Source organism: Hemitrygon akajei, chromosome 8 (assembly GCF_048418815.1).
Source record: "Hemitrygon akajei chromosome 8, sHemAka1.3, whole genome shotgun sequence".
Lineage (NCBI taxonomy): Eukaryota > Metazoa > Chordata > Chondrichthyes > Myliobatiformes > Dasyatidae > Hemitrygon > Hemitrygon akajei.
Window position 1 is genome coordinate 3,994,516 of NC_133131.1, and position 14,704 is coordinate 4,009,219.

Below are 14,704 nucleotides of genomic sequence, written 5' to 3' on the forward strand. Positions count from 1 at the left end.
TAGGCCATTTGGCCCCTCAAACCTGTACTGTCCCTCCATATGCCTGGGTGGTAACATCTCAGAGGATCTATCCTGGGCCCTGCACATTGATACAACCATGGAGGAGGTATGCCAGCATCTTCACACACTTTGTAGATGTTTAAGGAGATTCAGCATCTTATCAAAGTCCCTGATGAACTTCTGCAGAGGTATGATGGAGAACATTCTAACTGGTTGCTTCGCAGCCTGGTATGGAGGCTCCACTGCACAGGACTGGTTCACAAGAGGCTGCAGAGAGTAACACACCAGATGCTGCAGGAACTCGGTGAGTCAGGCAGCATCTATGGAGGGGAATAAGCAGTCAACGTTTTGGGCCGAGACCCTTCATCGGGTCCTGACATCAACTGTTTGTTCCTCTCCATAGAAGCTGCCTGACCTGCAGAGTTCCTCCAGCATTTTATGTGTGTTGCTGAAGATTTCCAGTATCTGCAGAATCTCCTGAGTTCATGAGGATGCAGAAAGCAGTGGGACTCAGTCGTGTCCATGATGGGTATGGCTCTCCCCACCGCGAAGGATGTCCACAAGAGGTGACTTGCATCACCAGAGAATCCCCCCATCTGGGCCGTGCCCCCTTCTCAATGCTGCTGTCATACAGGAGGTACAGGGGCGTGAGACCCACACCTCAACGTTCAACAACAGCTTTTTGCAAACTGTCGTCAGGCAGGAGGTACAAGGGCGTGAGACCCACACCTCAACGTTCAACAACAGCTTTTTGCAAACTGTCGTCAGGCAGGAGGTACAGGGGCGTGAGACCCACACCTCAACGTTCAACAACAGCTTTTTCCATCAATTTGAACTGATGTCATTATGTCTATTTTGTCCTGAGGGTTATGTATAATTCTTGCTAATTGTATGTAATTTACGTTTATAACACACTGTGCTGCTGCATAAGGAGAATATTCTTTGAAATTAGATCCTGGGTAAATATACCCATGACAGTAAAGTTGAACATCGTGCTGTCTGATCTATGCTGGCCTGTCTTGGTAGCGACTAGAACCAGAGGTCATGGGCTAAGGGTGAAAGGTGAACTGTTTAAGGGGAAGATGAGGGGGAACTGTTTCACTCAGAGGATGGAACAAACTTCCAGAGGAAGTGGGTTCAATTGCAACATTTAAGAGACATTTGAATAGGTACATGGATGGGATGGATGTGAAGGGTTATGACCCAGGTGCAGGTCAGTGGGGCTAGGTAGAAAATCAGGCCAGAATAGACTAGATTGGCCAAAGGGCCTGTTTTTTTTTTGCTGTAGTATGACTGTAGGGAAAGGTTGAATAGGTTAGGACTATTGAATAGCTCTAGTATAACGCTCAACAGCACCAGCGACCCAGGTTCAATTCCCACCATTGTCTGTACGTTCTCCCCACGACTGCGTGAGTTTCTTCCGGGTGCTCGGGTTTCCTCCCACTCGAGTTAGGATTAGTAAGTTGGGGGCATGCAATGTTGGTGCTGGAAGAATGGTGACACCTGTGGGTTGCCCTCGGACAGAGTTGGTCATTGATGCAGATAATGCATCTTACTCTGTTTCATAGAGCACGACAGCACCGTAAAAGGCTCTTCAGCCCATCTAGTCCTTGCTGAAATGTTATCTGCCTAGTCCTATTGACCTGCGTCGGGACCATGCATCCTCCCATCCATCTACTTATCCAAATTTCTCTTCAATGTCAGTCAAACCTGCACCCCCCCCCCCCCACTTGTGCAGGCAGCTCATTCCACACTTTCACCCTCCTGTGAGTGAAGAGGTTTCCCCTCTTGGTGTCCTTAAACATTTCACCTTTCACCCTTAACCCATGACCCCTAGTTCTAGTCTAACCCAATCTCAGCGGAGAAAACTTGTTTGTATTTACACTCCTCATAATTTTATATACCTCTGTCAAATCTCACCTCATTCTATCCTCTAGGGAATAAAGTCCTAACCTACAACCTTTTCCTATAACTCAGGTCCTCAAGCCCTGGCAACATCCTTGTAAATTTTCTCTGCATGCTTTCAATTAGTTTTGATGTACTTGTGTACGTCCGACTCTTGAACCAAAGGGGAGAACTTCACAACCTTTAGACTCACTTTCAAGGACCTTCATTTCATGTTCTTGATATTTATTGTTTATTTATTTATTTTTGTGTTTGCAATTTGATGTCTTTTGCACACTGGTTGAATGCCCAATTTGGTATCTTTCAGTGATACTGTTACGGTTATTATTCTATAGATTTATTGAGTATGCCACAAGAAAATGAATCTCAGGGTTGTATTTGGTGACGTGTGGGTGCTTTCATAATCAATTTACTTTGAACTTTGACCAAACAAAGCTAATATATATTAATCCTCCAGTAATCCCAAACAACACAGGAGAGGCAAATCTCAGCAGGTCAGGCAGCATCGACAGAGGAGAATAAAAGAGATGTTTTGTGCCAAGGCCCTTCAGCAGCTCTGGAAAGGAAGGGGGAAGGTACCAGAATTAAAAAGTGGGGGAGGGGGAGGAGAAGCTGGAAGGTGATAGGTGAAGCCAGGTGGGTGGGAGATTGGATGTAGTAAGAAGCTGGAAGTTGATTGGTGGAAAAGCCAAAGGGCTGAAGGAGGAGGAATCTGATAGGAGAGGAGAGCGGGAGAGTTATCCATAGGAGAAAGGAGAAGGGGCACCAGGGAGAGGTGAACAGGTGAAAGACCAGAGTGGGGAATTGAGGAAGAGGGGAGGGGGAGAGGGAAAGAATTACCACGTTGGAGAAATCAATGTTTGTGCCATCAGGTTGGAGGCTACCAAGTCAGAATATGAGGTGTTGCTTCATCGTTGTGGAGCAGCATGTTGGAATGGAAGTGGGGATTGGAATTAAAATGTCTGGACGCTGGGCAGTCCTGCTCTTGGCAGGTGGACAGAAGTGCTCAATAAAGCTTTCCCCCCATTCACGACGGGACTCATGAAAGTAGAGGAGGCCACATCAGGAGCAGTGAACATGGTAGTGACCCCCGACAGATTCACAGGTGAAGTGCTGCCTCATCTGGAAGGACTGTTTTGTGTCCATGATCTGGGAAGGAACATCTGCATTCCCTCGTGCCCACGTTAACCAATAGGCCAAATGGCCTCATTCCGCTGCTACATCTTACGGTCCCGTGCTCTTATGTTATTCTTCCCACAACCCCATGAACCCTTCCCAGACCCATCCATCTTCAGAGGAAGTTGGAGCACCCAGGGGCGGGGAGGGAATCCAGAGCATGCAAACTCCACACAGACAGTGTCGGAGGTCAGGATCGAACCCATTTCTCTGGATCGTGAGGTAGCGCCAGGGCCCAGTGCACCACCTGTCGATGTCCGACACGAGGCCGCGCCTCTGCCCAGCCCACCACCCGTAGAGTTCAGCCGATGTGAACAGCTTTACTGTGTTCATCCTCAATGTTCGGGAAGAGGGAAGAGGGGGGTTATGACATGGGGGGGGGGGGCTTTGTGCTCTCCATGCCCTGCAGTGAGAGGATTTCATGATGCCCAGGTTGATTGGGTTCACTAACTAACGGGCAGCTGGGTCACAGCAGGTAACACAACACAATACAGCGCCAGTGATACAGGTTCAATTCCCACGGCCGTCTGTAAGGTGCCTGAAGGTCAATCAGCCAAAGGCCTGACTTTACCAGTCTGAAGTCCGAGGCCCGATGTCCAGCAGTCCACTGGAGGCCTGTCCTGGGGTTGGGGGCTGTCCGTGTGTGGGTGGGAGGGATGGACGGATGGAAGAAAGGGGTTTGTTTTGCTATTTGTTGTGTTCTGCCAACCATCGTGGGCATGCCATGTTGGCAGCAGAATGCCTGATGACAGTTGCAGTCTGAGCCCGGCACGTTGCTGGTGTGTTGGCCGTTAGCACAAGCAACACATTCCACTGTACAGGTGATAAATAAATCGATCGGAATCCTTTCATTCTTCCCGTGACTCTGTGAGTTTCCTCCAAGTGCTCCAGTTTCCCCCACTTTCCAGAGACGTGTGGGTTAGGGTTGGTAAATTGTGGGCATGCCACGTTGGCGCCAGAGGCATGGTGACACCTGGGGGCTGTGCCCAGCACATCCTTGCACTGTGTTGGTTGTTGCTGCAAACGACACATTCACCGTGTGTTTCGATGCACGTGAGACTAATAAAGTTAATATCTATCTCTTTATCAATTTCAATAAAAATCACCGAGATCAGTCACTCTGGACTGAATACAGGTACAGGTATTGTCAGCACATTGCACGTGGTCAGATGTCCACTCCTGGGTTTTTCTCCATTGACCAGTCCATCTAGGGAGTCCTATTAATCCACTGTCTGTGGTCTAGAGCCTCCAGCTGGGATTCACCTCCTCTGCTGCCTGTCACATCGACTCTGTGATGTTAGCCCAGCTGGGGAAGGTACTGAGGTCAAATATTGCCCGACCCCAGGTGTTGATGGCCACGATCACAAAAAACACTCCGATCAGGTTGAGAACGAACCCTGCCTTGACCTGCACAGAGATAAAAAACTCATTAAAGATCTGTACTGCACCCCCTGCCCCACCAGGGTCCCCCACACCAGAAAGTCCCGGAGGAGCAGGACGTCGTCTGGACGCAGCAAGCTGAGTTGTCTGGGTCACTGACAGTGGAATGCTGGAAGCTTCTGGGTAATTTACCCCAGGCTGTTCCAGTCTGACCAGAGCTAGCGATTAGTTTCATTTGTTACGTACAGTGAAATATATTGTCTGCGTCATCAGCTAACACAGTCCAAGGATGTGCTGGGGCAGCCCGTAAGTGTCCGGCACCAACACAGCGAGCCCACAACTCACTAACCCCAACCTGTACGTCTTTGAAGTGTGGAGGAAACTGGAGCACCCGGAGGAAACCTACTGGATCACGGGGAGAACATGCAGATTCCTTTCAGACATTGGCAGGAATCAAACCCGATCTTACCGCTAGCGCTGTAAAACATTACAGTAACCGCCATGTTGCTGTGCCACGTACCATAAGCTCAATCCCTTTCACCTTAAGCCCAAGTTTTTGACATTTCCACTGTGGGGAAGAGAAGACTGATTATCCACCCTATCTGTGCCACTCATAACTTTACAAAGTTCTACCAGGTCGCCCCTCAGCCTCCCATACTCCAAAGAAAGCAACCCAAGTTTGTCCAATATCTCCGTACAGCTCATGCCCTCTAATCCGGGCAGCTTCATGGTGAACCTCCTCTGCCCCCTGTCCAAAGCCTCCTCGCCCCTCCAGCAATGAGGCACTCAGATCCACGCACAGTGCCAACGGAACTGGGTTAGGTTGGGTGCGGACACGTTGGGAGGGGTCTACGTTTCCACCCCAGTGAGGGGCAGGAAGCTGAAGCTGAGGAAGGCATGTGACTGCAGAGAAGGCAGAGGAGAGTTTGGCCATTCGTGCCATCATTTCTGTGCTACAGGTCCCTCTGTCCCACAATGACCACAGTCCAGGGGCTGATCAGTGCACTGTACGGGGCCTGGTACTGGTCAGTGCACTGTACGGGCCCCGGTACTGGTCAGCGCACCGTACGGGCCCCAGTGATGGTCAGCACCCCGTACGGGCCCCGGTGATGGTCAGTGCACTGTACGGGGCCCGGTACTGATCAGCGCACTGTACGGGCCCCGGTACTGGTCAGTGCACTGTACGGGGCCCGGTACTGGTCAGTGCACCGTACGGGGCCCGGTGATGGTCAGTGCACCGTACGGGCCCCGGTGATGGTCAGCGCACCGTACGGGCCCCGGTACTGGTCAGCGCACCGTACGGGCCCCGGTACTGGTCAGCGCACCGTACGGGCCCCGGTACTGGTCAGCGCACTGTACGGGGCCCGGTACTGGTCAGCGCACCGTACGGGGCCCGGTGATGGTCAGTGCACCGTACGGGCCCCGGTGATGGTCAGCACCCCGTACGGGCCCCGGTGATGGTCAGCGCACTGTACGGGCCCCGGTGATGGTCAGCACCCCGTACGGGCCCCAGTGATGGTCAGCACCCCGTACGGGCCCCGGTGATGGTCAGCGCACTGTACGGGCCCCGGTGCCTATGTTCAGATGTGAGGGTAAATCTCCCTGCCACCTGTCGCAGGGAACCTCAAGCCCACCACCGCTTCCTTTTCAAGCACTTACCATGTCGGAGACCCTGAGATGGCCGTATGAGAAGACGATGGCGTTGGGCGGGGTCGCCACAGGTAGCATGAAAGCAAAGGAAGTGCTGAGGGTGGCTGGAATCATGATGTAGAGGGGGTTCATTCGGATCCGGGAGGCCTGGGTGGGGCAAGAGGGAGAGTGGCAGGGTTAAGCGTGTCTCGGGGTCAGAGTCCATAGAGAATCAGGATCAGGTTGATTATTAGCAGAATGCTGCATTGTATTAAAAATCACTAAAGTTACAAGAAATATAGGTATAAATACATAGTTCAAGCAGAGAGCGGTGGTGAGGTAGTGTTCTTTGTCTATTCAGAAATCTGATGGCACAGGGGAAGGAGCTGTTTCTGAAACACTGAGTGTGTATCTTCCCTCATTGTAGAGGGCACGTCCAGGGTGATGGGGAGCCCTAACGGGAGCCTCCTTTCCGAGGCACCACCTTTTGAAGATGCAGGGAGGCTGGTGCCCAGGGTGGAGCTGGCTGCTTCTCTCTCCGGTCCTGTGCAGTGGCCCCTCCGCACCAGACAGTGATGCAGCCGGTTAGAATGCTCTCCACAGTAAATCTGTGGAAACTTGTTTGTGACTTTGGTGACAGACCAAATCTCCTCAAACTCCTCGTGAAATCTAGCCGCTGCCATGCCTTCTTCGTTATTGCATCAGGATGTTGAAGGGTAAAGTGATCACAGTACCAGACCAGCTCCGACAGCGGGTCGAGCAGCGTCCACAGAGGGAAGTCCCTCAGGTAGGGATTCCCACCACCAACCCACTGTGCATTGTGTGGCTGTTGTGGGAGTGACGGAGACCGAGGGAGGAGGTGGGTAGGCGGAGAGGGAAGAGGTGGGTAGATATTGAGGGAGACCGAGGAGCTGGGTAGGTTACCAGGGGATGAGGTGGGTAGGTGGTGTAGTCGACGGAGGGATGAGTTGGGTAGGCGGAGAGGGAGGAGGTGGGTAGGCGGTGTAGTCGACCGAGGGAGGAGGTGGGTAGGCGGTGTAGTTGACCGAGGGAGGAGGTGGGTAGGTTCCAATCCCTGCTGTTCACGAGTGTTTGACCCCCCCCTCCTCCCCGGATGTTGGTGGACCCTCGGAGTGGGTGTTGGGACGCACCATGGAAGCCAGGATGGGGAGGAAGAGCGTGGCAGTGGCCACATTACTGGTGCACTCGGTTAAGGTGGCGATCAGCATGCAGAGAACAGTGACGATGGCCCATTGTGGAATATTCTGCAGGGGCAGCAGCTGGTTTCCCAGCCACCTGGACAGTCCCGACTCCTGCGAGGGAAAAATGGGAGAGTTTTATCTGCTGACAGCATTTACATTCGGGATATTACATACCAAAACTTTTCAGAACTTGACCCACTCCTCCCAATCTCACCTCTCCTCCTGACCTCTGCCCTGTCCCACATCTACTTGACCTGCTCAAGGGCAGGTCGCACCTGATCCAAACAGGTACATTTGACCTGGTCCAGTGAGGAGATGGCTGTGTCCTCTGATCCTAGACTCTCCCACTGTAGGAAACATCCTCTCCACATCCACTCTATCTGTGCCCTCTGATCCTAGATTCTCCCACTATAGGAAACATCCTCTCCACATCCACTCTATCTGTGTCCTCTGGTCCTAGACTCCCCCAGCATAGGAAACATCCTCTCCACATCCACTCTATCTGTGCCCTCTGATCCTAGATTCTCCCACTATAGGAAACATCCTCTCCACATCCACTCTATCTGTGTCCTCTGGTCCCAGACTCCCCCACTATAGGAAACATCCTCTCCACATCCACTCTATCTGTGCCCTCTGGTCCTAGACTCCCCCACTATAGGAAACATCCTCTCCACATCCACTCTATCTGTGCCCTCTGGTCCTAGACTCCCCCACTATAGGAAACATCCTCTCCACATCCACTCTATCTGTGCCCTCTGGTCCTAGACTCCCCCACTATAGGAAACATCCTCTCCACATCCACTCTATCTGTGCCCTCTGGTCCTAGACTCCCCTCTGTAGGAAACATCCTCTCCACATCCACTCTGTCCAGCTCTTTCAATATTCGATAGGCTTCAATGAGATCCCTTTTGTCATTCTTTTGAATTTCAGCAAGTACAACCCAAAGCCATCAAACTTTCCTCATACATGAACCTTTCCGTTCCTAGGAATATTCTTGTAAACCTGCTCTAGGCCCTCTGCAAAGCAAGCACAGCCTTTCTTAAATATTGGGCCTAAAACTGCTCACAGTACTCCAAATGTCTTATAAAGCCGCAGCATTATAAGCACAAAACACTATCACAACACAGCACAATAACACCACAGCACATAAACAGGCCCTTTGAGCAGATCTCATGGGGTCGATGCCAAAAGACATCACAAAGTGAGGATCTCGTACTTTCAGTCTGACATTACAGAACACTACAGCATAAAAACAGGCCCTTTGGCCCATCTAGCCCATGCAAACTATTAATTGGCCTAGTCCTATTGACCCACATCTGGACCATAGCCCTCTATACCCCTTGCATCCTTGAACCTATCCAAACATCCACCCCTTCTGCTGGCAGCTCGTTCCACACTCTCACCACTTCCACACTCAGAGTGAAGAGGTTTCCTCTCATGTTCCCCTTGGATATTTCACCTTTCATCCTTAACCTATGACCTCTAGTTCTATTCACACCCAACCTCAGTAGAAAAGGCTTGCCTGCATTTACCCTATCTATACCCCTCATAATTATGTTGGTTTTCATTTGACCCTGAAGTTTTAGGAACCAAGAACCAAAGTTTCAGACTGCCACAGGTGGGGACGTGGTTAATGGAGGAATGCCTTACCTCACAGCCCCTGGCCAAGGCAAAACCTCCTCCTAACAAGAGGACCACGTTCCAGGATACCTTATTCTGCACCAGTTTCCACTCCAGGAGCCGGGGGCTGGGGGACTCCGTCTGCTGCTTGGCTGCACCACGGGAGGAAAAATAAATAGCTGTTAATGACAGGAGAGCGGAGCAGAGATGTTGGGATGTCAGTGGTACGGTGTTGTGAGGTTACCGTAACACTCTACAGCTCCAGCAACCTGGCTTCAATTCCCACCGCTGTGTGCAAGGAGTTTGTATGTCCCTGTGACTGCATGGGTTTCCTCCCACATTCTCACGACGTACGGGTTAGGGTTGCTGAGTCGTGGACGTGCTATGTTGGCACCGGAGGTGTGGTGACACTTGCAGGCTGCCCCAAGCACATCCTCGGACTGTGTTGGCTGTTGAGGCAAATGATGCATCTTACTGTGTACATGTGAGAAATAAAACTCGTCGTTAATCTTTAGGTGCTGGATCGCTGAGCACAGACTGGGTGTGGAATCACTAACTCAGCAGCTGTACTGATGAATGACCAGGAAGAAGCTGAACCCAATGGCCTCTTGGCCCAGAGACACTGTGTACAGCTAAAGCAGTCTCTCGAAAATGAGGTAGTGCTCCTGGCTCACGGGCCCAGAGACATCGGTTCAATCATGGCCTCTGGCACTACCTGTGTGGAGTTTGAAAGTTCTCCCTATCACTGTGTGTCTGTGAGTGGGTGAGTTTTCTTCTCAGCCATGACTGGGGCACAGGCTGCACACCAGAGTCCTCTGTCCTGGGCCAGTCTTGCAAGCTGTCCCCAGGTGGAGCCCATCTTCAAAGATCCTTCCTCACCCAGGAATGAGGCCATTGGAGCTTCGGCAGCTCTGGGTTTTAAGGGATGGGGTTCTTAATTCTATACCCACCCCCTCTCCTTTCACAGCCAGGATTCGGACTGTCTATAGTGGAATTATTCACTGGGTTTTTATGCGATGGGATTACTAGCCTCATGCCCAACCCTTCTCCTTTTGCAGCTGGGGTTGGGACTGTCCATAGTAGAGTTTTGTGTGCATTTATATATCTGTGTGTGTGTATATAAATGTGAACGCACCAAAGTTTCGTGGGTTGTGAACAAAGTGGAGAATTCACCCACAGCAATGAATTGTCTCAACTCAAGGTGACAAGCCCAGTGAGAGTTGGCAGAGAAACCATCCCCTCTCCATGGGACCTGTCCCTGGGACAGCCTCTGACCAGGAAGTGTGCTCCAGGAATGAAATTCGTTGTAACAGGGTGGAGAAGGGTGACAAACACCCCGACAGCCAGTGTGGAGGCATCACCAACTGCCCAACAGAAGAACCAGGCTGGAGTCAGGAGTGATTCCGGACCCTTGTGGAGTAGGCAGGCCTGGAGCTGGAGTCAGGAGTGATTCCGGACCCTTGTGGAGTAGGCAGGGCTGGAGCTGGAGTCAGGAGTGATTCCGGACCCTTGTGGAGTAGGCAGGCCTGGAGCTGGAGTCAGGAGTGATTCCGGACCCTTGTGGAGTAGGCAGGGCTGGAGCTGGAGTCAGGAGTGATTCCGGACCCTTGTGGAGTAGGCAGGGCTGGAGCTGGAGTCAGGAGTGATTCCGGACCCTTGTGGAGTAGGCAGGCCTGGAGCTGGAGTCAGGAGTGATTCCGGACCCTTGTGGAGTAGGCAGGGCTGGAGCTGGAGTCAGGAGTGATTCCGGACCCTTGTGGAGTAGGCAGGGCTGGAGCTGGAGTCAGGAGTGATTCCGGACCCTTGTGGAGTAGGCAGGGCTGGAGCTGGAGTCAGGAGTGATTCCGGACCCTTGTGGAGTAGGCAGGGCTGGAGCTGGAGTCAGGAGTGATTCCGGACCCTTGTGGAGTAGGCAGGGCTGGAGCTGGAGTCAGGAGTGATTCCGGACCCTTGTGGAGTAGGCAGGGCTGGAGCTGGAGTCAGGAGTGATTCCGGACCCTTGTGGAGTAGGCAGGGCTGGAGCTGGAGTCAGCTGTCTCCAGGAAGTGGCCGACTCTTTAGAAAAGAAGGACATCCGTTTAGAACAGAGATGAGGAGGAATTTCTTTAGCCAGAGGGTGGTGAATCTGTGGAATTCATTGCTCAAGATGGCAGTGGAGGCAGAGTCATTGGGTATATTTAAAACAGAGGCTGAAGGTTCTTATTTGGTAAGAGTGTCAAAGGATACGGGGTGAAGGCAGGATGGCGGTGTTGAGAGGGAAAGTAAATCAGCCATGATCAAACGGTGGAGCAGACTCGATGGGCTGAATGGCCCAATTCTGCTCTTATGTCTTATGGTTGGATAGAGACACACTCACAGGCACATGCACGCACACACAAACAACATTCTTGCCCATCCACGTAACCTGTTTATATCCCCGTTCTCTCAGGTCCACCATTATATCATCAACAAGATTGTACCTGGAACAGGATCTTATGGAATCACAGCAGCAAGAGAAAGTGGACATAAGGAAAGTCAATTCACAGAGCACGGCTGTGCTGCCAAAGACCAACAAACGTCACAGTCTGTACACACCCAGGGTGCTGGGAGAAGCCTCCTCTCCCGGGCACATACCTGCCATGCCCTCTTCTGTGATCTGCCTACCCTGCACCCAGAGCTTCAGCTGTGGTCTCTGTGAAGGCGCCATGAACATCAGGACCGCGATGAAGATCACCACGGTGGCGTCGGTAACAAATCTGAAACAAGCAGAAATGGTGAGTGTTGAGGCTGGTGGGTGCTGGGCTCTCTCCAGGGAACCGGGTCAGAGATCGGCATGGGGACAGCAGGTTGTTTAGGCCATCTTTTCCCAGGGCAACAATAACCAACACCAGAGGCATCCATCGGAGGCAAGTTTACGGACAATGTCAGAGGTATTTATTTTAAGAACACAAAGTGGTGGGTACATGGAACACACTTCTGGGGGTGGCGGTAGAGGCTGATAGAATACGGACATATAAGGGACTCTTTGAATGAATGAAGGAAAACTGAAGGGTTATGGCTGTGTATGAGGAGAGGATTAGATTGGAGGGGAGGGTTATGGCTGTGTAGGAGGAGAGGATTAGATTGGAGGGGAGGGTTATGGCTGTGTAGGAGGAGAGGATTAGATTGGAGGGGAGGGTTATGGCTGTGTATGAGGAGAGGATTAGATTGGAGGGGAGGGTTATGGCTGTGTAGGAGGAGAGGATTAGATTGGAGGGGAGGGTTATGGCTGTGTATGAGGAGAGGATTAGATTGGAGGGGAGGGTTATGGCTGTGTATGAGGAGAGGATTAGATTGGAGGGGAGGGTTATGGCTGTGTAGGAGGAGAGGATTAGATTGGAGGGGAGGGTTATGGCTGTGTATGAGGAGAGGATTAGATTGGAGGGGAGGGTTATGGCTGTGTAGGAGGAGAGGATTAGATTGGAGGGGAGGGTTATGGCTGTGTAGGAGGAGAGGATTAGATTGGAGGGGAGGGTTATGGCTGTGTAGGAGGAGAGGATTAGATTGGAGGGGAGGGTTATGGCTGTGTATGAGGAGAGGATTAGATTGGAGGGGAGGGTTATGGCTGTGTATGAGGAGAGGAATAGATTGGAGGGGAGGGTTATGGCTGTGTAGGAGGAGAGGATTAATTGGAGGGGAGGGTTATGGCTGTGTAGGAGGAGAGGATTAGATGGGAGGGGAGGGTTATGGCTGTGTAGGAGGAGGATTAGATTGGAGGGGAGGGTTATGGCTGTGTAGGAGGACAGGATTAGATTGGAGGGGAGGGTTATGGCTGTGTATGAGGAGAGGATTAGATTGGAGGGGAGGGTTATGGCTGTGTAGGAGGAGAGGATTAGATTGGAGGGGAGGGTTATGGCTGTGTAGGAGGAGAGGATTAGATTGGAGGGGAGGGTTATGGCTGTGTATGAGGAGAGGATTAGATTGGAGGGGAGGGTTATGGCTGTGTAGGAGGAGAGGATTAGATTGGAGGGGAGGGTTATGGCTGTGTAGGAGGAGAGGATTAGATTGGAGGGGAGGGTTATGGCTGTGTAGGAGGAGAGGATTAGATTGGAGGGGAGGGTTATGGCTGTGTTTGAGGAGAGGATTAGATTGGAGGGGAGGGTTATGGCTGTGTAGGAGGAGAGGATTAGATTGGAGGGGAGGGTTATGGCTGTGTATATTGGAGGGGAGGGTTATGGCTGTGTATGAGGAGAGGATTAGATTGGAGGGGAGGGTTATGGCTGTGTATGAGGATAGGATTAGATTGGAGGGGAGGGTTATGGCTGTGTAGGAGGAGAGGATTAGATTGGAGGGGAGGGTTATGGCTGTGTAGGAGGAGAGGATTAGATTGGAGGGGAGGGTTATGGCTGTGTAGGAGGAGAGGATTAGATTGGAGGGGAGGGTTATGGCTGTGTAGGAGGGGAGGGTTAGATTGATTGCACAGTAGCTCTATATAGGTCAGCACAGTATCGTGAGGTGAAGGGACTGTACTGTGCTGTACCCTTCATGTTCTACAAGACCGTAAGACTTAGGAGCTGAAATAGGCCATTCAGCCCATTGAGTCTGCTTTGCTATTCCTTCGCGGCTGATTTATTATCCCTCTCAATCCTATTCTCCTGCCTTCTCCCTGTAATCTTTGACACCCTGGCTAATCAAGAACCTATCAACCTCTGCTTTCAATGTATCCAATGACTCTGCCTCCACGGCCGCCTGGGGCAATGAATTCCTCTGGTTGAAGAAACTCCTGCTCCTCTCTGTTCTGAAGGGATGTCCTTGTATGCTGCGGATCTTAGCGTCCCTCACTATAGGAAACATCCTCTCCATTTCCATTTCATCTGGGCCAGAGCTGTCAAATGCTCCTCATTCTCATGACCCTTTCCAATGCCAGCACATCTTGCCTTCAATACGAGGCCCAAAACGGCTCTCAATACTCCGTGCAGTCTGACCGAAACCTCAGCATCACATCCTTGCTTTTACATTCTAGTCCTCTCAAAATGAATGCCAACATTGCATTTGCCTCCCTTAATTTATACGAGTAATCGTTACCTAATCACAGGACAGTTTACAATGACCAATTAACCTATGCAGTTCATCTTTGGAGCACCCAGAGAGGACGTACAGAGACTCCTTACAGAATAGCACCAGAACTGAGCTTCAAAACACTCCAATCTATAATAGCGTCATGCTAATTGCTGCGCTACTGTGGTGTGAAACACACCGCTGTGCTCTACAATGAGCAAACACGAGGAAATCTGCAGATGCTGGAAATTCAAACAACACACACAAAATGCTGGTGGAACACAGCAGGCCAGGCAGCATCTATAGGGAGAAGAACTGCCGATGTTTCAGGCCGAGACCCTTCGTCAGGACACAATGAGCAGATTGCTTTACATTAGCTTCTGTGGTTCTGACAATTATTAAAACCATCAACAAGAACATTGGACTCTAAGATGTTCTCAAACGACCATCCCCATTGAGACTGGCTCCAACTACACTTTTTCAGTGCGTGGGAATGGGTTTTGGGGACAGAGAGGGGAGTTAGGGTTCAGGTAGGGTTTAGAGACAGGGATGTAGTGAGTTAGAGGTTAGATTAGGGTTTAGGGACAGGGATGTGGGGGGCTAGAGGTCAGATTAGGGTTTAGGGACAGGGATGTGGGGGGCTAGAGGTCAGATTAGGGTTTAGGGACAGGGATGTGGGGGGCTAGAGGTCAGATTAGGGTTTAGGGACAGGGATGTGGGGGGCTAGAGGTCAGATTAGGGTTTAGGGACAGGGATGTGGGGGGCTAGAGGTCAGA

The 14,704-nt window shown here is 51.4% G+C and overlaps 1 protein-coding gene across 2 annotated transcripts in view; it reads right to left on the bottom strand.

Moving 5' to 3' along the window:
• Positions 1-4,166: 4,166 nt before the first annotated feature.
• The window catches only part of LOC140731562 (Na(+)/citrate cotransporter-like), a 36,519-nt gene continuing 25,981 nt past the window's right edge, over positions 4,167-14,704 (bottom strand). The window contains exons 8-12 of one of the 2 annotated variants that reach the window (XM_073053079.1): positions 11,526-11,647; positions 8,943-9,064; positions 7,242-7,403; positions 6,121-6,258; positions 4,167-4,488 (exon numbers count right to left, since the gene is read on the bottom strand). In XM_073053079.1, coding sequence (XP_072909180.1) covers positions 4,360-4,488; positions 6,121-6,258; positions 7,242-7,403; positions 8,943-9,064; positions 11,526-11,647 — 673 coding nt within the window. In that variant the 3' untranslated portion in view covers positions 4,167-4,359. The remainder of the gene's footprint in view (positions 4,489-6,120; positions 6,259-7,241; positions 7,404-8,942; positions 9,065-11,525; positions 11,648-14,704) is intronic. The other variant, XM_073053080.1, reaches the window with a different exon arrangement.